At 41.3% G+C, this 23,984-nt stretch overlaps 1 protein-coding gene across 1 annotated transcript in view; it reads left to right on the top strand.

Moving 5' to 3' along the window:
* The first annotated feature begins 1,258 nt into the window (after positions 1 to 1,258).
* Positions 1,259 to 23,984, top strand: part of LOC306931651 (paired box protein Pax-7-like) — a 77,722-nt gene continuing 54,996 nt past the window's right edge. Inside the window, exons 1-4 of the mRNA XM_079513150.1 lie at positions 1,259 to 1,365; positions 2,651 to 2,886; positions 3,140 to 3,269; positions 3,623 to 3,751. Coding sequence (XP_079369276.1) covers positions 1,281 to 1,365; positions 2,651 to 2,886; positions 3,140 to 3,269; positions 3,623 to 3,751 — 580 coding nt within the window. The 5' untranslated portion in view covers positions 1,259 to 1,280. The remainder of the gene's footprint in view (positions 1,366 to 2,650; positions 2,887 to 3,139; positions 3,270 to 3,622; positions 3,752 to 23,984) is intronic.

Below are 23,984 nucleotides of genomic sequence, written 5' to 3'. Positions count from 1 at the left end.
TGAATCATGAACTCCTGCAGGCCTTGAGTTGGTTGAGTCGAGACCTGAGTTGGGTCTTGGCTTTCCCCTCAAATCTCTTCCCAAAAATAGCGTATAGGCCATATATCCCCGAGAATATATGGGGTTCAAGTGGTTTGATTGATTGTTTTAAAATTTGTATTTCACAGTAGGCTAAGGCTAATGCAGAAAGGGTAGGTAGGCCTACATTTCAAACGAAAACACAAGTCAAACAAAAACATGTTATACTGTCGATGACATGCATGATAAAGCATTGATTGATTGATTGAAATATGTATTACAGTATTTACTGTATTACTACAGTTTGCAGAATTACAGTACATTTCAAGCACAAACTCAATACAAAGACGTGAGTGAGTGGACAAGAGGGTCCACCTTGTTCAATTCATCAAAACATTTAGAGACACTTCTATATAGTCAAAGAACAGAACAGGATTTCATCATAAGGGAGGTAAAAAGGGAAAAGAAACATACAGTGAGGAGAAAAAGGGGTGGGCGGTGGATACACTTGTTTACAACATGGGTCCACTATTTTCAATTCATCAGAACATATAGAGACGTGCAAATAATACACTTCTATAAAATAAAATAAATGGGGGAGACATTTAGGGGGAAAGGGTGTTTTTAGTGTTTTTTAGGCCCCTTTAGCGTCGTTGTATTTGGTTCCCGGTCCATTGGCTGCATGGGGGGAACTTCCCCCTTATGAATATAAGACAGTCTGGGAGCCTATCGGAGCACGGCGCGGCCCTCGTCCCTCCCACGGCCATGGATGCAACTAAAAAGTTCTCCGCTTTAAACTATAGCACCCTGGTGCTCAGGCGGACTTCTACAAATCAAAACACCATAAGACCTTTTAGGAAAAACGCTCTAAAGAATTAAGCAACCTTTGCCTGCTCGAGAGTGTAAGGGACACCCCTCGCTCCCTCCCTCCCTCCCTCCTCCACCTCCACACGCACACACACTTTCTTTCTGATTCTTGTCTTTATTTTGGTGCATGACCCCCCCTCCACCCCCCTCCCCTCGCCAACACCATCGCGCAACCTGCACAACTAGTTGTTTTTTTTTAGCACATGGAAGAAGGAGCAGTTACATTTTTGAGAGGTGCACACGTTGGATGAGTTTTGTCATTTCCCTCGCTGCTGTGTTCTTCATTGATTATTTGGGACAGTCCATTGTATTTTCATATATATTTCAAGCACATTTCGCCGACAAGTCTGGACTTGGTCTGGGACGGAGAAGCTCGGCTGTGTTATAACGCTAGAATGTCGTGTTTGCCAGGATCAGTACCACGAATGATGCGACCGGCGCCTGGACAGAACTACCCACGGACTGGCTTTCCTCTGGAAGGTAGGAGCTTATTGTTCTGCGAGCCCTTTTTACATTGGATGGGGAAATTGTTTTGACCTTATTTGTATATGTTATCGAGTAGGCCTATGCTCTATATACAGTATAGTACACTTTGTACTACACTTTCTGAGTTAAGGGTCAGATTAATACTGAGCATTGCAGCCTTCAACAAGATATTTTTGGGAGTATCACTTAAACTTGAACTTGAACTTGAAAATATCAAATTTAAAAAATATGAAATAAAATAGGACCAAACTGCATGCTTTTGTTAATTTGTTATAGGCCTATTATATAATCATTGTGATATTTTATAAACGGGAGTGTGAATATAATCTATACGGCCTTTTCTTTCTTTTTCTTTTTTCTTTTTTTTTTACAACAACATTTGCATGTATTAATCGTCCATGATATGTGAGCGTCTCGCCGGCCAAACTTCGTGCTCAAGTGGCCCAAAAACAAATCCCCAGGCAGGAACACGGAGCTCGACGCTATAGCCAAGATCCTCGGGATTTCCTCGAGTGTCCTGCTGCGGGAAATTAAAGTAAAATACACAGCAAAACGAAGAATCAAAGGATTACATCAATATTTGGACAGCATGCCGGTGAATAATGAGCCCGGACGAGACCACGCTCTTCACACCGGCGGGGCTGAGCCTTCAAGTGCTTTGTGATTAATGGCAAATCCAGACCACATGCAGGCCGCCGCTCATTTTCTACACGGGACTCAATTATTTATATAAATTAGGGCGCATATTCAGTTAATTATTGCATATAGGCCTGCGACTATATGCGGTGGCTTTCGCCGACTGCTGGTGCAGTTGTTTCAGACCAGACCCAGGCCCTGCATGGCCTATAGATTTTGGTGACATGAAACAAACAAACAATACAATAAATACATAAATAAATAAATACATAAATAATATACATAAATAATATACATAAATAATTAAATATATATATTACGTTTTATTTTGAAAATCATCAGCGTTAATGCATCCACTCAACTCATGCCTATAAAACGAAATGGAGAAGACATGCCTTGAATGCTGCAAATGTCTCTTTAATGGTGCCAACGACTTCTCACCAGTCCCCGTGTGTGTGTGTGTGTGTGTGTGTGTGTGTGTGTGTGTGTGTGTGTGTGTGTGTGTGTGTGTGTGTGTGTGTGTGTACGTGTGTACATGTGTGTGTGTGTGTGTGTGTGTGTGTGTGTGTGTGTGTGTGTGTGTGTGTGTGTGTGTGTGTGTGTGTGTGTGTGTGTGTGTGTTGTGTGTGCGCGCACTATACAGTGTCGACGCCCCTGGGTCAGGGTCGAGTGAACCAGCTCGGCGGTGTGTTTATCAACGGGAGGCCGCTGCCGAACCACATCCGACACAAGATAGTGGAGATGGCCCACCACGGCATCCGGCCGTGTGTCATCTCCAGACAGCTGAGGGTCTCCCACGGCTGCGTGTCCAAAATCCTGTGCCGGTACCAGGAGACCGGCTCCATCAGACCCGGGGCGATCGGAGGCAGCAAGCCCAGAGTGAGAATATAGATTGTATTTAGCCTATAGGTTCTTGTATATCATTAGGCCTATATCATCATTATTATAGGCTATTATTTGATTTGTTTATATTGACAGATAGACAGATCCAAAGCTATAGGTTGTCGAACTAAAAAAAAAAACTAAACATTCCAATGTTGTTTCTCCTTTCCCTCCATACGTTCTTGGCTCTTTCCCGCCCCGCGCCTCGCTATACTCCTCTCCGCGGTCCTCGCTGCTTGTTTCCCAGCAGCAGGTAGCGACGCCCGACGTGGAGAAACGCATCGAGGAATACAAGCGAGACAACCCCGGCATGTTCAGCTGGGAGATCCGAGATAAGTTGTTGAAGGACGGAGTGTGTGACAGAAGCACAGTTCCCTCAGGTGAGGCCTCTTCTGGTAAGACACGTTTTTTAATCCCCCAACTATTTCCCCTTGTATTAATCCAATCAATCAATTTAGGCAATAAAATGAATTTGTTTAAAAATGCAAATTGGCTACAAAGTTCTGAACAAAATTGAGACTGGGGTTGCCATCCAAATACAGGAGAAATAAAGGTATTATTATTATTATTACCCTTATTATTATTATTTTCATCATCGTAGGCTAGGATAAAGTCGTGTATTGGCTTCAATGGCTTGTTATATTATTACTTAGGTTATTTTCTGCTGTAAAACTGGACCATGTTTTAATTTCCATTAGATCTATTAGCTTACCATAGAATACCGTTCTTTCAGTGAGCTCAATAAGCCGTGTTCTGCGGGGACGGTTTGGGAAAAAGGACGATGAGGACGATTGTGATAAAAAAGATGAAGACGGCGAGAAGAGAACTAAACACAGCATTGACGGAATTCTCGGCGACAAAGGTAGGCCTACATTTATATTTAATGCGTGCTTTCAAAGTCCTCCTTTCAGAAAAAAAAAGATTGGTTTGCAGTTGCAACTCATGTGCTCATCATAGCTGGATGGAAACTGGTGAGAAATTGCAAATGGGAGTACAATAACGTTTTGTCGACATGGAATCCTCGATTATTTCCCCTCTTAAGATGTTTGCCAGCAAGAGACTGAGCTGCTTAATTATTTATCATGAGATTTGACGGGTATAGCAGCGTTGGGGGACTATAAAGAACCATTTGCACAACAAACTCCTCCGGGCGTTGCAGTTAAACGGTCCCTTGAAACTGATACTGACAGGTGACCAAATGTGACAATCAATATCAATTACCGCCAGCAGGCGACAGTCCGTCTTAAACCACAGGGGTTGTGTGAGGCAGGCGTTTAAGGTCAATTTCATAGAGCTATATGGGCTATTGATAACAGGGCAACCGGGTCGGCTATTTGGTTAAGGCTTAAATTAGGGGCTTTTATGATTCAAACTGGCTGCTCGTAAAAAAATATATAGGCCCAATGTTTTCGTAAAACCGTTTAAAGCCACCACCAATGACTTTTAAACATTATTTTAAAGTGCAATATGACATTATGTGTTAGGAATAGGATTTATTTTTCTTTGAAGGGGGGGAACATAGTCTGTCTTCAGCCATGCATGCCATGGTGATCAAACGTTTATATTGCGTAAACGGTGGCTTCAAAACCTGGACGTGTTTTCTTTTTGCACTTGAGTTTGAACTTAAGCCTCCAGACTTCTCCATTGAAGGATCCAGATATACAAAGACAGACCCCTCAAAAGCACAGCGTCTATAAATTAGAGGCATGGGCCACTTTCAAGAGAATCAAGAGGGATTTATTTGTCACTTATAGGCTACACTTAATACAGCGATTCATATTTTGTCAATATTTTTTTTTTTTAAACTGCAAATAGAAGGAACAGAAAAAAATATGGAAAATAATAATAGTGAATAATATAATAAGGGCCTACTAGTGATGTTGTTTCTCAAGGATATTTAGTTCATGTGTGGTACATGTCCTGCGATGATCTGGTGGATGAATATTGACAATTCTTTGTGTTTTATTCTCGCAAATGTCAGACCAAATAATGGCCCCATGTATACCTCAGTGCCAGGTAGATCTTTTCTGCTGGTGGTTTTGGAGGGTTTTTTTAGAATATCGTCTCATCTCAACCCCCGTTGAGTTTGTGCTCACGTTTTGCTTTCATGGTGACGTTCGTTTTTGATGCCGAGTTATCAACTCAACTGTCCCCTGTTTTAAATTCTTTAAAAAAATGAAGATCTGTCTCTGCGCTTGTTTCATTCTATCACCCGGCCTGGCATTTAATAACGTTAAGACTTATTACAGCTCGTAATGAAACCGGTGTCTAGTTGAATGGGCGTCTGTGTTCGCGAGGGGTGTAATAGCTCGCAGGCATGGTAGGAAATGTATTTATCCCCTATCAGCCCCTCACTCTCAGAGTTTCAAGCACACACGTTGTGTTGAAGGGGTTTAAAGCAGATTAAATTGAGCCTTTTATTTCTTTTCACTTTCATGTCTATCCGGCTCACTTCGCGGCTGGCCCCGGGCGCAAATTTATGCGATTTATATAGTTTTCTTTTTTCGTTATTTAGATGATGTTTATATATTTATTTCATTTGTTTTATGTTTTTTTTTAAAGCCATACAATCTATCTTCTCACCCAAATCTTGGGGAGAGAGGAGAGCAACTTCAAAGTTGGTTGACTTCAATTTTATTCCGCAGGCAGGGTTCAGATGGTCAGAACGGGAGTGGGATTGCTCATGGGGTCATGTGTGTTTGATGTTTTATCACTTTCAATTTGATGTTCGCTTACATATTTGACATGAGAGGATTGTTGGCAATGAAGGGTTCTGGCTGGCCCCAATGAGCAGTCTTTGGCATTGAAAGTTTAATATTTTTTCTGTAATGTTGAAAATTTGACAGCGATGGGGAAATGGCAGTATATATAGAACGGTGTATGGCTATGCGGGTGGCTAATGTGGCTATAGCATAATGTAATAGATATGTGCGCAAAAGCTTTATGGACTTAATCAGAATCCAATTGCTCTTAAATTGGCCAATATGCCCTATATAGGCTTTAGGCCTATGCCGATTTAAAACCGACTGGCCTATATTTTCTTTTCTGTATCGAAAAATCATAATACTTTGCCACGATGAGGATGCTTCCCCGGGGATGTGTTTGCCGGACAGTCAGACAGTTATACAGTCCGAAAACAATATTGGCTTTGATTAAACCAATGTCGCAGACGTGCCCACTCAGTATAGCCTGCTTGATGGAAGGGGGGCAACCGACACTTGAACAAACCGCGTGGATTACCTGAGCTTTTCGCTCTAATCAAATTGGGAGCAGTCGGGATTTGCCGATTGCTGTGAGTGGGCAAGAAGCCAGCGCAGGGACAGCGTGTCAGTCCGTCAGTCATTTGCTGCATGGTCTCAGATCTGTACAGACTGACTGACTGCTGCTGCTGTTTAATCGCGTTATGGATTTAGTTTAACATCTTTGAATCGATTCAATCGTGTGCTGCAGGTATGACACGAAATAGCCGACATGCAGGTCTACAAAAGGCCATGAGGACAGGTGATGATTTAAAATGATATCCTTCTTTCCTCATATGCAGCCTATACTGTATAACTTGTATAAGTATTAGAGTGAAGGGGGGGAAGGGGGGGCAGTGAAAGTGTGTGGACATGAAGTTTATTATTACATTTCTTCCTCGTTCCTCGGGCGTCGAGTAGAGTAGAGTATACCATGCATGCAGCATCTCCACTTTCTCGCTGCTGGGTTGAAATTGAGGGAGACCCAAATGTTGTGTGTAGATAACACCTCGTCCTACTGCAGTGCATCAATGTATTCAATGCATGGGATTAACCTCCCCCTTTAGCCCGCTCGGCCCGCTATATAAGATATACCTCTCTCCGAATGATGCACCATACAAAATTCTGCATGCGGCGCCGGATCGAATATTATTACAATATTTTATAGTATATTCATAATTTATATTATTTATGTATTATTATTATTGTTAGGCATATATTATTATCATGATTGTTATTATTATGTTATTGTTGTTGAAATAATAATAATAGGCCTATAATATGAATAAATATGTATACTATAAACATTTTTTTACTCTTTAATATAGCTCAGTGCATTCTCCCCATAATGTAAAAATAAAGCCGTGGATATGAGGTGAACCATCACGTAATAAAATGGAGCTCCAGCCTCCAGTTCCTTCACATCAAACAGCCGTTTAGTTGTGTGTCCGCTCATCACGGGTCAGAGGATGGCACTGGGAGGGGCGATGCTTCCATATATATGTTGTTATTATATTGACCTTTAAATTAGATTACTTCTGGAGGGAAAAAAATCATGACCAAGTGGAAGTTACTAGGCTACATTAAAGTACCGTATAGTTAAAACGAACCATATATGGTTCGTTTTAACTATACGGTACTTTTTAACTTATTGCAAATATTGTACATTATTTGTACAAATGTACATTGTACCCCATGCAGTATACTTATTTGACATCTTGTTTACTTGGCAGATTGTAAGTTATTAATAGTTTTACGACATAGTCATATAAGGCTGTCTATAGGCTTACATTAACCGATACATTATTATTTATGTAGGTTAAGCAGCACATCAAATCAGCCCCATATGGCATTAAAGGGATGATGAACATAACAACGGATTTACTAATTATAATGATTTTGAAAAGTACAACCTCAATATGAATGCATGACTTTTACAGGCCTATACTTGTAACGAAGGAGTATTAGCCTATATACTTTATAAGTAAAACAAGAGGAAGAAATCTGAGTACTCTCTTCTTTCACCAGCTGTGCTGACCCGTCAGCCCGGTGGTTTGTCATAAAGGGGATTTCACGTCGTGTGTTTTCAGATTTCAGATTTATTATTATTGCATTATTTATTTATTTATTTTTAAAGAGAAGGGGAGGAAAAAGGAGGTGAGGAAAGGAAGCGTCGAGGCAGGCGGCTTCCTTCCTTCATAGGGGAAACTGCAGCATGCAGAGGCTTATGGAGCCTTTGATCCTTCGGTGCTTTCGCTTATCAGAAACATTGGTGGAGACACCGCCACAATGGGACTTCATCATATTACTGGGTGCCAGCGCCGCTTTCAAGCCTGCCCGTCTATTAATTAAAACACCCCCCCCCCCCTTCGTGCGTGCGTGCGTGCGCGCACGGGGCAACGAGGGGCCCATTTGGGCGTGCGTGGCGTGCCACCATGCACCGCCAACGCGATATATAGTCCTCGGATCTCCGTTGAATTATTATGGGGTGTCTCTGTGTCTGTTTAAAGAGAATTTTTCACTTTTTGGAATATATATAGCCGGCTGTAAGGTCTGCTGTGGCTATGGGGATTTCCCCTCCCGAAAGGCTATAATAATCCTCTTCTTCAATAATTTAAGCTATACAACGTAACATCGCTGTCGGGCAGAAAGCTCGTATGTCAATATTTCAACCTTTTTTAATAGATATTTGTTTCCGCAAATTATACTTCCTCATAGCAAATGCAAGCTCACAAAGATGCAAGCTTTATGTATATCTGGTATTTTTTATAGTTAAGTTAAGTCAAGATGTGTCTGTGGGTTTTATAAATATTTAACCAATGAAAAAGTATATATATTAACAAGATCTTGTGACTATAATAACTACATTGGATTGCATTATAACAACACAGGTTATTTCTTTCCGCCAGACAGCGTCACAGCAACGAATCCAATTAACCCTAAACGTAACGCACCCGTGCAGCCAATCTGCAGGCTCGTTAATTCTTTTCTGACGTCGGGGTTTCTAGTTCTATTTTTAGATGAAAGCACGAGCGGCCAACCCAGGGGTCAACGATGTTTGTAATTTGTTTAACCTGGGTCAGCATGATCTGGCACTGACTGAGTCAGGCAAACGAATAGCCTCTGGAATGTATATCTAACGTGAAATACAACCTTATTTGGAGGTCCTATTTCATGTTGCCACTGGTTGTATTAGTGAAATTTGAAATGTCATTTAAATCGATGTTGCTTGTTGATATTGTTACAAAACGGACACGTATCAGGTTATTGTATACATTTTATGGCCTATATATACAATTCCACCTGTCTCATAATATTCTGTCTTAATTATTGTGCTTTGACTATATTCTGTCGGATGCGGTTATATATTTGAGAGATATATGCTACACACACAAACGTTATCTCTATTGCGATAGGTTTAAATGAAGACAGGGATATGTATAGCCTATAGTCCACAAAATGTGCCTCTTCTCCTTTTAAAGATCCATCAAGACTTCATCCGTTTCGCTGGGCTGGCCTACTTGTTGATTTTCCTTTATTCCTCGTGTCTTTGGGGACTTCTCAATGGCGTCTTTGAGAAAACAAATATATGTAAAGAGGAGCTACTAAATTGGGAAAAGGGGTTTTTGAATGGGAGAATAGCAGCCCACTTCTTTGCCATGGAGTGTTCAGTAGCCATCCCCTAATCCCACTTTCATTTTGCCGACAAATGCCAAGAATCTCGTCTGGCGACCCAATGGGAGGCTGATCAGCGAACAAAAGAGATGCCGTTCACAAAGAAGAAATTGGCAAAACGGGGTTGAGGGCAGTCAGAAGCCTTGGGCACAGCATTAATGCTGCTCCGTTTGAAAACGATACACACAGGACAAAGAAATAAACGACCTCGAGAAGAAGAGAGGAGGGGGAAAAAAGCCCAAACAACAATATGGCGAACAGAACACAAATTAATAAAATGTCACCACGTTTTGTTCATTAATTGAACCCTTGGCGAGACAGAGAATTCACCCAAGGTCAGAGAACTCCTTGCCCCGTTGCTGTGCGTCTTAAGACAGTCACGGTGTATATATAGGCCTAATTGTCTATGCATGTCGATTACCCTAATTACCAAATACAAAACATTTAATCAGTGCGTCAGTTATATAGAGATGTTATATCAGTTCACTTTGAAGGAGACATGCCGTATATTTCAATACAGTTGGAGAGCCCGAGGAGGCTCATTGTGTCCGTCTGCTTAACTTGATATTTCGTGCATGACTGGTTCATTAGACCACATGTGTAGGGATTTGGCACTGGCTGCTGCAGGGGCCTGGTCTCTCATGGAATCCATCCTATATTAAAACATATAGCCGGGCCTGCTATAGCTTTGGTTTGGTGTTGACAAAACAGGCTACAAAAGTTGTATGTTAATGTTATGTAATTTTTATTTTCATGTGGCAATCGAAGTAGATATCCGTTTACACGCACGCACACACACACACACACACACTTTGATGAAAGATTGATAAACTTTGTTGGGGGGGGGGGGGGGGGGGCAACACATGCAGGCACAGATCAATATTGTCACAATGACAAAATAAATTGCTATTTGTTATTTTTATAAAGACAATAAATGGCTGTCAGCTGACCCTATACAGTACCACAGAAATCAATGACTGCACAATATTATGTTAATGTAATGGTTTCACATGAAACGTGAATAATAGATGACATAAGAGTTACTTGTTGGGCTAAATCCAAGTGTGCATAACTGATTGCACCTAGACCTTTTAATGTGAGGGTCGTGGGGAAATTGTCGAAGCAAAAGAAGGGAATGACATTATGAATGAGGAAAAATCATGTCTAAAATCCTGTTAGAAATTCCCTGACAATAGTCTTTCTTCCTGTGCGGCTATTAGATAGCTTATTCATGCTATTCTCTATCAGCCCTTAGAGTAAAATCGCATTCACAAAATGCAGCCGTCCAGTGTAATTGGCTATGAAATGACCTTAAATATACAGAGATTATGGAGCCTGCCATAAAGGCCTTGCAGTTTCTTTTTTTTTATAGAGCAAACGTTCACGCTGCTGAGGTATGAAAGTGGATTACTTGCTATTTCCAAGTCATTGCATTAAAATAATTTGCGCCACACATTTAATACACTGTAAGGGAATAATATGCGAGTAACTTGTAAGCTCAAGAGTTACTTTCTCATACTGTATACGCTCATGTAGATTTTAGGTTTGTACATTTATTTATTCATTAAAGAGGGTCACACCCTGTGGGTGCACTACCACGTTTCATATAATTTGATTTTGCACAACACTGAGGTGCACCACTGCCCTCAGTTATGTGGTGAGCAAGTGCATTTCTAAGATATTTGGGGTATTGAACTTAATTAATTGTCACTCTTTATGCAGGTTTATACAAAAATAAGGAAGACACATGGAGAAATACAGGAGACACATATATCTTTAATTTAAGGGTTTTTGTTTTATGAAGAAAATAAGTCAGATTAGAATGCTAGTGAGGAAATTATATTGATTTTATCATGTTTTATTATGACTTAAAAATATGTCTGATAAACTATATCAATGTGACCAGACTGAAAATGTACAATCCATTAGAATTCCAGCAAAGTAACTGATTTGTCTCCTTTTTTATGTGGGTCTCACCTGAGTTGAATTATTTCTGGTGTAGAATGGAATACGTTTGGCCAAATATTTACAGCTAAACAATGGCCTGATGTGTCAAAATCAGCGGTATCCTGATTTGAGTCGGATTTAATTCTTCAGGCATGAAATTGCATTTATTTTCTCTGCTTTCATTTAGCCTCATGTTGCATATTGCATTTTGTTTATCATCTCTTTAACCACTTAAGCCCCATATCATTAGTGAAAATAGAGGATATAAATACTAATATATGTGCTTGTATCTACTAGTAAAATCTTTAACCTATATAATCAAAAGTCTACAACAGCTCATGCAGTTGACAGAGCTGACGTTAAAACACTTTGAAATGCAAGCAGCCTCTCATGATTCCGAGATTTAATTTGAAAATAAGTTGTTTGTGAGTTTTGTCATTTAGCCTCCTTGCCCTGTACAGATGTTTGGTGACGATCTGAGTGTTGAGTCTGTTGACTAAAACAACCCCCATGCTTTCCCAACAGAGTCTAGTGACAAGCAGTCACTAAAGAAAGAGAAGTGGTGGAGCATGCAGGCCAGCCTTTTATTTGTGTCTGTGGGCTCAGTTTAGCTATTCTGGGGAGTTGATGAACTCCTCTAAAAGTTTATTAAAGGGAAGGAAACAATAATATAGCAAAGGCTTCAGTCAACCTGACAGTTTATAAACTAGAGGCCATTGTGCCTGAAAGGCAGATTCATGAATACTTCTGAATGGGCTCTCTCAAAAGTGACACGATTGAGCAAGACAACGGGCGAAATGCTAAAAGGGGGAAGGCTTCACCATTTTGTCTGGCAGGCCGATTGATATTTCTAATTCTTCTTCTTCTTTGCATTAATGTACATCTGCAGTGGGAGGGGTGGCTCTGGTGGAGTCAATGCGGCAGGCTTCGCTGGCCTCTTGGTGTGTTTGAAGTAAAGCCCTGTGTTATGCACGCCCACTCTGGGCAGCAGGTGTCTCCGCACTCGGAGGGAAATATGCTAATCAGAGAAGGCGGCAAAAAGAGAGACCAGGGACACGAGGGAGAGGGAAACGTTTACTTTTCACAGTTGAGGTGACACATCGAGCTCCAGCACCGTGTTGAATGTGCCAGTGAGTGCATTTGATTTTTTTGTGGAACAGTTTTTCTCGTGGATTCATGTTCAAGGTGCCATGTTGAATTTGCATGTATGGCTTAAGTATCCTAAAAAGATATAGCGGCCTGTAGCAGCCTGTATTGTATACATGTACAATGAGCCAACATATTTTCCATTCTTGATTTTACAGGTACTAAAATGATAGACATAGTTGGAATAAAATAATCGGCGCCAGGAAAGCACAATGGTTATATAAATATACAAATATATTTTCACAACCTTAAGTCATTACATCTGTGTGTAAACTCACGACTTGTATTCTCAGTGGATTTATGCTTGGTAAATACATTTCTGTACACCTTAAGAAATACCTCACTAATGGTTAGAATCTCTTCAACTTTCTTTGATGCATTTTGTTATCTTGAATAATTAAATGTTCCATCATGGGGCCTATTCCCACTGGTGGATCTACAGTACTCCAAATCATGTACATTCACCCGCACACGATATGTATAGTATAAGGATCTAAAAAATCATGGTGAAAATGTGGTGAGATCAAACGCTGTGTTATATGCATGGAAATTGATTCAGGTCCCCATATTTAAATGGTGCCAAAGGACCATGGACTGATTTAGCATCATTGGGACAATGACTCATGGCTGAATTCAGACTAGACTCGGCCCTCCCATTCCCAGGAGACGTGACCCTGCAACATCCAGGATTTGCAAGGCAACAAGCCTTAGCAGGTGCCACCATTAACAGCGTAGTCGGCCATCAAGGGCTGTCATTGGTTCCAGGGACAAGATCCGCTGGTCAGTCCAAAAGGAAAGTGTGTGCGTGTGTGTGTGCGCGCGCGTGTGTGTGTGTGTGTTGGGGGGGGATTGGACAGAGGACAGGTTGGGAGGGGTTGGGCGTGCCGATTGTGGGAGTAGATTAAGGGAGGAGTTACACTTGCAGACTACTATTAGAAGACGAGAAACAAAAGAAAAAGGCAACAGATGTTCCTTAAGCGTGTTAAACTCTGGCCACAGACCATAACAGCCAACCTTCTTTCTACCTTTCTATTTAACCGAACAAAGGAATCTATGTTGGCTGAATCTAGGAATCTTCTGGCTAGTTGCTGCATGGCTCAGCAAATACATTTCATTTTTTATTTTGTGGATCTAAAGATTTCTTGAGCCCCACTGCACATGCAATGTTGATAGAGAAGGTTGATTGCGCCACGTCGGTTCAAAACATTGACATTGTCACAACAGATATAGTACCAGGTGAAAGTAATGATGACATACCCGGTATTATGAGATGGGAATAAATGGTATGTGAGATGTGGTGGACAGTTTAGACTAGTGCCCCATCGACTCCGGGTTCTCCCGATCCAGACAACTGCTCCCCTTCTATTCTATTTTGCATTGAATTCCTGCAGTTCAAAATCAGTTCCTGATCCAGCAGTTAGAATGAAAACCAGCCAGTACATTTGAGTCCCCGGGACTGGAGTTGAGAACCACTTTGCACAGCGAGACAGGAAGAGGCTTGCTTCTAGCTCCACTGTGTTCTTAGTTAGCTCGCAGGAGGAGGTGATTTAAAAGGACAAACGCTGGTTTGTTTCCAGGTTGAGGTCAGTGGATCCAACAGCCTTCTGGCTTCACATTTGGCTCCGGGCCTGTGCTGCATGTCATCGCCGTCTAATACGTCTATCATTCTCCACATTACCATTTAAACCGTTAGGACTGAGGCTGATTCTAAACAAAAATCGTAAAAGTTTTCTTAAAAACCTATGTTCCTATATGTCAGTGGTGCTCAACCTTTTTCATGTTAAGGACCCCCAGAATTATCTGTATTTGGCTGCGGACCCCCATCTGAAAATATGTTGTTCCAGGGATCCCCCTAGAAGCAAAGATTTGAGTTAAAAACGTTCGCTCTGAAAGAATATATATTCAAAGATTTCCGCCACATTTTCACAATTTTTCAAAAATAGCAGATCTAGATCTGCTATTTTTCAATAGCTAAAGTATGACATAATGCTTAAAACACCCAAAGAGGTTCCCGTATGGGTTAAGAAAGAAAATGCCCTAAAATAATCAGCAATTCGGCATTGTACAATGTACAATCCCCCACATTATTTGCAAATTGCAACTGTAAAATAAATCCCTACAGATGCACTGCAAAGCAAAGAGCATTTATATGAACTCTTGTGAGATTGTATACAAATCTGACCAGGTTAGGCCCTACATGAAATTGTACACTCTCCGAGTTACAATTGAATTAACAAACACTTGAGGATTTTAATCTCGTATACGGTTTATTGCAATATCATTGTGAAACGTTTAAAATCAATACAATGTCACTCAGTGTTCACTCTTTATTCATTCAAAAATGCTATGTGCATTGATCTCTAACGGGCCTCTCCAAAGAGCAGCGTTTATTTGACCATAAACCTGTCATGTTAAACGCTGCCGCCTGTTGTTTATGGCGTTGGTCCCTGCGTTTATTAGACAACCATGAGAGGACAGATCTCAGATCTGTGAGAAGTCACACTGCAGCTGCATACATACACCCCACAACAAGTCTGATGACCAGTGTTGTTTTCGTCGACTAAAACTAAGACGAAAAATGTTCGTCGACTACCTTTTTCCACTGAAGAAAACTAAATGGAAACCAAATGAAAACTGTGCTATGATGACTAAAACTAAGACTAAATATACTGACAATTTCATCAACAAATAAAAACTAGACTAAAATGTTAGGAAGGGACTAGTGGACAAGAGATCCAATATAAGTCATTTTACACTGCGACGCGTTGTGAGCTTGTAGATCGGCTTTTTTCAGCAAGTGTAAAAACAGTCCTTACGACGGCATCAATGCCCACCAAGATACATTTTAGTCGACTAAATCAACTGTAGATTTGGTCGACTAAAATCTCATGGCATTTAGTCGACTAAAACTAGACTAACACTAACACATTCCAGGTGACTAAAATGTGACTAAAACTAAAATCAAAATTTGCTGCCAAAAACAACACTGCTGATGCCTCTGCCACTGCACATGTATGTGGATGTCAAAACATCCACATGTCAAAACAGCAGCTTTGGCTTGCAGGCGGCACATGAAATACAGTATATACTAGTGTCGAAATCAAGGGAGCGTGTGACATTTTATGGTGAGCTTCCTTCAGATCATGTAAAAAAGGACATTTTTGAATTGATTTTCACTTGCATTAATTCAGTCGTTGTGCTTCTATTTGTGTGAGTGACATTAAATGGATCCTTTCCTGCTGTTTTTCACGTACGTGGACAGTGTAGCAGTCGGAGCAAATGGACTATTATATATGTGTCCTTTTTACACTTTCAGAGTAAACAGAACACTCACGGTTTAAAAGTTCACGTTTAAACTGTGCGTCCACAGATCCTAACTTTTATTTGTCAATTCGGGGGAAGATTGTATGATCCTTGCAGCGTAGGAAATTACTGATACGACACAATCTGTGAAGTTTAATGCAGTTGAAGCCCCATGCCCCCTGGGTGACTGGCTTATCCTGACCTGGGGAGTCACGGCCATTTATTTATTTATTTATTTATTGCTTGCCTGAAGGGTCAAAGAACTTCATAAAATAAGCTTATTCATTTGATCAATGTTTGAGTTTCAACTGACAAAAAGCCCCACAAAAATTGCCATAGGAATATCTGTATTCTTTTTGCTCACTATATGTAGGAAAATGAAGGATCATTTCAGAGGTCAATGCTTGGACGGGAGGAAACATGGCATGTATAATTAAGCACACAGGCGTGTGTCCAGTTTCACAGTCGTGATTGGGAGTTAACACCATGGCCCAATTTGGTCTAAAAATCAACCGTCCACCCACGCCACTTACGGCCATAAAATCTCCCATTTTCTGCTCTTTAGGCTCTTTGCCCCCGGAATCTTTCGCCCTCGCTTTTATTTATTTATATATATGTGTGTGTGTGTGTGCGTGTGTGTGTGTGTGTGTGTGTGTGTGTGTGTGTGTGTGTGTGTGTGTGTGTGTGTGTGTGTGTGTGTGTGTGTGACTGTGTGTGTGTGTGTGTGTGTGTGTGTGTGACTGTGACTGTGTGTGTGTGTGTGTGTGTGTGTGTGTGTGTGTGTGTGTGTGTGTGTGTGTGTGTGACTGTGACTGTGTGTGTGTGTGTGTGTGTGTGTGTGTGTGTGTGTGTGTGTGTGTGTGTGTGTGTGAGACTGTGTGTGTGTGTGACTGTGTGTGTTTGCTCTCATGCACAAAGACAATAAACATGCTCCCAGAGTGTTACAAATCAGAAATTTGCGCCCTCCCCTCCCCGCCGACTGTGACGGCCAGTGTGTGAGCAGCCGTTCGGGGGCCAGCCAGCTGCGAGGGGCTGGTGGTGGTGGTGGTGGTGGGTAAGTGGGTTTGGGGTGGGGAGCCGTGGGTTCAGCTTCAAACAGCGGGGCTTGTCTTACAGTTTTAACTAATGGGCTTATTTATGCAACTGCTGGCACTCTCCCCCTCTGACTATGCTCGGAATATTCACGCTCGCTAGCCCACCACCACAACCACCACGACACCATGTATGTCTGCTACTGCTACTCCATCCATCTATCTTCCACAAACACTGCATCCATGTTTTCTCACTAAAACACACCTCGTCCGTAACTGAGTGGGTTAGAGAGGCCGTCTGGGAATTAGAAGGTCGCCGGTTTGACCCTCTGTTCAGTTATACGTGTAGAAGTGTTCCTAAGCAAGACACTTGGCCCTTAACAGCCCCCCCCCCTGCACTCATCAGAGCTATCTGAGCAGCCATCTGCTGGGTGAAGCAGTAAGAATTACTCCATTTCCCTTTTAGAAGAACCAATTGCTGTTACAACACACACAAAGATGTTTTGTTTGACTTTTTCGTTTTCTTTTCATGAATGTTTTATTTGCATCTCAGGATACAGAACACAAAAACCATGTGTTTTCCAAAACTATATAAATGTTTTGTTTGTGTTCTATACCATTGACTCTGCTGCACACAGCAATGACAATGAAAAGCCCTCATCTCATCTTTAGTCATAACTTGACCAGCTGTTAACCCTCTCCATGTCAATTTGCTATATGTAAGAACAGGGGACAGGCCCCACGACAGAGTGAAGAATGCCTTTTTTTCCCTCCTCCTTTTCTATTTTTGTTCCTCTTCTTTCCAGCCTGGTATTAACCCATTTTCGGCGGGAACCCCTTTTGGTGTTTTAAGCAATATGTTATGCTTTAGCTATTTTTGAAAAATCGTTAAAATGTGGCGCAAATCATTGAATATATATTTCAGAGCGAACATTTTTAACTAAAATATTTCCTGGGAGGTCCCTGGAACTACATATTTTGAGATGGGGGTCCGTGGCCCAATAGAGATAATTCTGGGGGTCCTTGACATGAAAAAGGTTGAGCACCCACTGACATAGAAACATGGGTTTTTCAGAAAAATGTTAGGATTTAGAAGCCTTTTTCTTAATCGACCTCAGTCCAAAATGCGTTAAGAGGCTGCTCCCCCAACAGAGTGACAGGGCATCAGATCAAGTGCTCAGCTATACGTCCAATATAACAGAGTCGGGGGGGCATGTGCATTTCAAAGCACCTTTTAACCATAATCTGCAAAGAGACTCAACAAGCCCAAATCACTTCTTTAGTTTGCGGGTGTAAGAAACTCCACTTCTGCCATTGTTAATCTGCTTTTTTCTTTCTTTTCCCCCCCTTCTTTCAAAATAAGATTATTCTATTGCTCTGTAAAACTTTTCGCATTTGCTTTTTCTAAGCCCCCGGGCTGTCCACTGAGGGCTTTAGTTTGTACAGTGTATCTAAAAAAAATGCCTCTTATTATTTATATTTACTCCGCAGTCGTAATCTATATCAGTGTTTATATTGACAGTCAGCAAATTTCTGTTTATGCTGCTATATTTTTTTATCAGTAAATAAAGACACTTGCGTGCCACCGCCCCGAGGAGGAAAAGGAGATAAAGACTTTGCATTTAATAACTGTTAGTTTGCTAAGACATAATGCCTTGATAAGGCAAACATCTTTGTGAGGGCTGGATTGAGTTCAGTGCCAGTTCTGTGTGGTGTTGTTTACTGGCGAGGACAGGGTTTGTCTGAGAACTGTCCTACAGTATAGCGTTCTGTGTGACCATCTGGTGTTCCCCTGGCCATTATTGTGCCTTCTTTCAAACCGTCCAACTTTTCACCAAGCCTGAGTTATATACATGGTTGCACACGGTTGTTGCACACTGAAAATAGCAGATCTACAAGCTCACAACGTGTTGAGATGCAACGTGTTGTTAAGCTTGTAGATCTTCTCCTTTCAGTGCACGACAACACAGCACACAACATAATAGTAGTAAAGTAAAGTCAGGCATTATTGTTGTTAAAAGTGCCTACTTCGCACACTCCACTTTGGGTGTTTACGATGGTTTGTTTTTGCTGAGCTAGTTGTGACTAAACGCCATTGTTTTTTGTGCTATTTCTAAACAATGGCTGGAACAATGCTGTGCATGAATGAGGCAGTATACAGACAGTAGCTGCTGCTTCTAGCATGGTGCTAGTCTCGGCTTCAGATGAGTTTTGTGTATGTAGGCCCACTTGGGCTTGGATTTGAGGTCCTTTGTTGGTGGATTGGGTTCTGGTGCCAGTTGGCAGATTTGTCTCCACTTCTCTTTGTGTTCTTTCATAATTTTATTACTTTGGCTTTGACCTCAATTAGTCAAATCTTCAAGACCACAAAATGAAGGCTTTTTATTTTCCTTTTGCAGGGATGATGAAGTGAAGGGGACTTTTTTGTGTTTGTCATTTTTGGATAATTACGAGCATAAATGTGCAAAGCTGATATTATTGTTGTTCTCATAGGTGAGAAGAATATTAAATGCCTTCAGGAACTGATGCTTTGATGTAAACGATCACCTGCCTAAGGAATCTTTTTGACCTGAGATCAGATTCTAAAAATGTCTTCTACATCCTGACAGTTTTCTGAAAAAGCTATGTTTCTATGTCAGTGGTTCTTCGATTTTTCAAAAATAGTAGAGCTTGTAGATCTGCTATTTTTCAATAGATAAAGCATAACATAATGTTAACACCAAAAGGGGTTCCCGCCCAGAATGGGTGATAGTTGCAGTTTACAAAGCAATCCTTAATGTTTGGGAGGTCACTGTTCAAAGGATAAAAAATGTAAATGATGTTTAATGTTTTTAAAAGTATTTCTAGAGTTATGACAATCATTATGTTTGAAACTATGAAATTAGATAACACCGAACACAGCTGGTGTTGTAATATCGACCCAATAGCTGAAGGAATATCAAAAAGTGAACACAATTGCAAAGATGTTCAAACTTAAAAAAAAATGGCGGTGCATAGTGTGAAATCCCATGTGCCTTCTGCTTCAAATAACTTATTGACGTGTCAACCAGTAGGTATCCTATAACAATAAAACCAGGGTCTAAATTCCTCAAAGGAGACCACCTCCAACCACTGCACAGGTGTTGGTTATACTGTTTTAACATACTCACCACATACAGATCGATTACAATAACGTGTTATCCATAAAATGAGTCTCGGATTGTGGCTTTAAAGATCTGACCCACATTCTGTAGCGACTCTGAGTATCTCCTCCATGTTGCAGCGCTGCTCTGCCGGATCGTCTCCCCCCCCCCCCCCACCCCCCCCACCCCTGCGTACTCAGATTTGCAGGCGATACTTTGTCGCGCTGCTCGGGCGCAGAGAGTCAATATGTCAGCGTTTATTGATGGTCTGCACAGCTCTGCAGGGCTGCAAGGCCTCTTTTCAGGCCCGGGTGGCCCCCTGAGGTGCTGCCTCTGTTCGGCCCTGAAAGGGCCAGGGAGGTTTTGGGAGTCCCTCCGTTGTTTAAGGTGAGCGCGCTCTCACACACAGACGCGGGGGACAAGAAAAGGCCCGTCCAAAGAACCTTCAGAGCCATGACAAGATGGCTAAAAAGACCATCACCCATCACCTCTTCTCTGGGATCCCTTCTTTTCATTCACTCCCTCCTCTGAACCCCTCGAACCACTCAGGGAAGCAGAAAAAAGGGGTGGCGGTGGGGGTTATAAGTGTACGTTGTGACCCCACCCAAACACTCTTTTCTATTCTCTTTTACCGGGCTTTTCTCAGAATGAATAGGAAGGCTGTGAAGAAGAGTTTTTCCCCATGAGGAGCATTCACATTGCCTTTCAGGGTGTTGAGTAAAACAGTTGTTTTATCCTAACATCTGCTCAAAAGAATCCTCAAACACTACAGTATCTCCAAATGTATCTCCATGCGCAAAACAAAAGTGACCTTAATGTTCAGATTACACATTTCTCAGCATTTTTAGGTTGTGCTACTTCAGGAATTGGCTATCGTTTTCACACAAATGTTTTATAACAATAATAACAACAATACTACAGATAGCGGCTAATTGTTTCAGATATTTTCCTCCAATGTAAAAAGTCATTATGACATGAATTATCTTTTCATTTTACATTTTCGTATCGAATGAATCACAGGCGAGTTGACCCCAAGCCTGATCCCCTCCTCTCTGCAAGTGTCAGAGCTCTAGAGACAGGTTTGGCTAAATCCAGCCCCAAGGCCAAAGAGATAGTATAGAGACAGATGCTTGTCAGAGATAATTCATCAGCTTTGTTGTGTACTATACCCTTTCTCTATCCCTCTACTGCTTTTAGGTCCGACACAAAGGACGTGTTTGTGGAATGACTACAACAAAAATCTGAAGCATTCAGACTCAATCTTAACTGTACTGCAGGCTCTCTTTTATTTTGACGGGGTGGGGGTGGGGGTGGGGGTGGGGGTGGGGTTCTTGTATTTGTATTTGTTTGTGGCTGTCATTTGTTGAACAGAATCATTTTTAGGGTAGACTCTGGTCACTGGTGCTTGTATTACAGAAACTGAAAAGCGGAGCTTGATTGTAATTATACTGGAACTAATATGCTTTTCAAAATGACCCATAATGAGTTTCATGCAGCTCTCCGGAGCTCTGACAGTCTTTGTTTCTCTCTGTCTTGGTCAACGTCCGGAACGAAATATGCCTGGTGTCAACATTCAGCACAGAAAAACCCGACAAATCACTGTTTGCACAATTGCATTATTAGAGGCAATTAGGAGGCAAATACGATGAGCGGATTATTCGGCGTTGACTGAATACCTGTAATTTGGTGTGGCGCTGAACTCTGTTGTATGACACAGTCCTTGATAACAATAGCATATCTATAAGCTCGCAACCTGCCGCGCCGCCCACAGCACATTGTGGGTTTGTAGATCTGCTATTTTTGCCGTACGAATTGATCATAAGTGGTTGGTCAAGGGCCTCCGTTTTTTCCGCTGAGGTGCGGAGTGCTGTTCAAGGGGGAAAAGGGAGGGGGTGAGGGGGGGGGGGGGGGTATCACGCGTTGATGTGAGGTCTGTTCTGAAATGATATCATCCGAATCCAAGCTCCGACCCCCATTCCAGTCCCCACCACCACCCGATGCCTAGTGTACGGCAGTGAATAGCAGTAGATAACATTCACTGTCCCTAATATGATACTGTGTCCCCCAAGGCAGCAGTTCTCAACTGATTTTATGCCGCGGCCCAATTTTCTATGAAGTCTATATGAAGTCAGGACCCAACGATGATATTCAATAATGAAATATTCCTTCATTAAAGTTGGTCTTTGTCCATGACCCAGTTTTTCGGCTCCCTCAACCCAGTGGTTGGAAGTAATTGATTTTACACTGGTAAAATATTTTAGATAAATACGGTGGTATTTTCCATGGTGAAAGCATTTTCAAGATATTTTCAAAAAAATACTTATTTATCTCCTTTCTTTTTTCCAGTGGCCACACATTGATATTGTGGTCTTTCTGTGGGCTTACAGCCGGAACAGGTGTTTAGGATTAACTTTGCTATTATTTATACAGCAATCTCTAAATGCTTCTGCCTACCTGTCTGTAATTAAGATAATCAGTAGTAATTAAACATCCATTCATTTCCCGACTTCATTTCCCCCTGTGTAGTTTAACCCATGTAGGCCTGACATCGAAATTTAAAAAATGTCTTCTAAATCCTCCAGTTTTCATGATTTTTCAAAAATAGCAGACATACAAGCTCGTAGCGCGCCACTCGGTGGCGCGCTATGAGCTTGTAGATCTGCTATTTTTCAATAGCTAAATTATAACATAATGTTTAAAACACCAAAAGGGGTTCCTGCTCAAAATGGGTTAACTCCTACTGGAAAAGAAATGGAAATGTGAAAATATGTTTTAAATACTATTTTAGATTCAAATTCATTTTCACGAACACTGTGTTGTGATTGGTCGATTGCGGCCTCCCGGCGGTTTGTAAGAAAGTTTATTTAGTGAAAAATGTCCTCTTCTCAAATTTGAACGGGCTGTATTTCAGTACTTTCTCTGGAGCATTGGAAACAAAGAGATAGGCTGGTTTAAGAGCCAACTTGGCTACGTATAGGAAAAGACATGCCTAAACAACGCAACACTTACTTACTGGCAGCAGTAGCTTCTTCCTGCCATGACAACAACAACATGGTCCCTTTGGGAAACACCATTGCTAAGCAGAATTAACAAGCTCAGTTCTTTACAGTAAAACATCAGCACTTGTTCATTTTTATCCCACTTAACCCATTTTGGACTGAGGTCGATTAAAAAAATGGCTTCTAAATCCTAACAGTTTTCTGAAAAACCTCTATGTCAGTGGTGCTCAACCCTTTTCATGTCAAGGACCCCCAGAATTATCTCTATTGGGCCACGGACCCCCATCTCAAAATATGTAGTCCCAGGGACCCCCCAAAAGCAAATATTTTTTTTTATTTTAAAAAAAATATATTTATATTTATTTTTCAATAGATAAAGTATAACGTAATGCTTAAAACACCAAAAGGGGTTCCCGCCCAAAATGGGTTAAGATCAATTCCTTCATTAGGGAAAGGTCGGAAATGTTTTTTTATCTTTCTTCCTTTTTGGTTACAAACTTCCGAAGGCTTAATTCAGGCCTCTAGAGGACACAGCATGCACTCCAAGGTATTTAATTAGCTGCTAATTTGGTGATAAACATGGAGACGTCTGACATCTTTCTTTATCGCGCCTCCCTAGAACGCTCAAATGGAATTACAGATGTCTTTGTTCGGTAATCGGTAATGTTTACTTCAAGGATGAACAACAGCGACTCGACAGCTTTCAGTTTGACCAATTCTCATCATTTTAGTCTGTTTTTTCTGTTTTCTTTTTAGTGCATGCATGTAAAATGATGTGCCGGATGATATGAGCAGGCATGTGCACACATAGAGGGGCTTCAGCCCCTGCCCTTTTACCCGTCGGTGAAAGAAATGCAAATGCCCTCCTCTCCTCTCCGTTCCATGCCATACCCGAGAATTGCTTTTTTTTCCTGAACTCTCCTGATCTTCAGCATTTTGCATTGAAAGAATTTGTTCAAATCAAATCAAATCAAATCAAATCAAACTTTATTTGTATAGCACATTTCCAACGACCGAGGTCGAACCAAAGTGCTTCACATCACAGAGCATGAAAACATACATCGAGGCAAAACGAAGAGGATATAGGAAGATACATGAAAGCAAAACATAAAAGGAAGGAAAAGCAAGAAGAAA

Source organism: Electrona antarctica (genome assembly GCF_951216825.1).
Source record: "Electrona antarctica genome assembly, chromosome: 2".
Classification (NCBI taxonomy): Eukaryota; Metazoa; Chordata; class Actinopteri; order Myctophiformes; family Myctophidae; genus Electrona; species Electrona antarctica.
The sequence above is the reverse complement of the archived record's forward strand: the minus strand, read 5'-3'. Positions and strand labels throughout refer to the sequence as shown.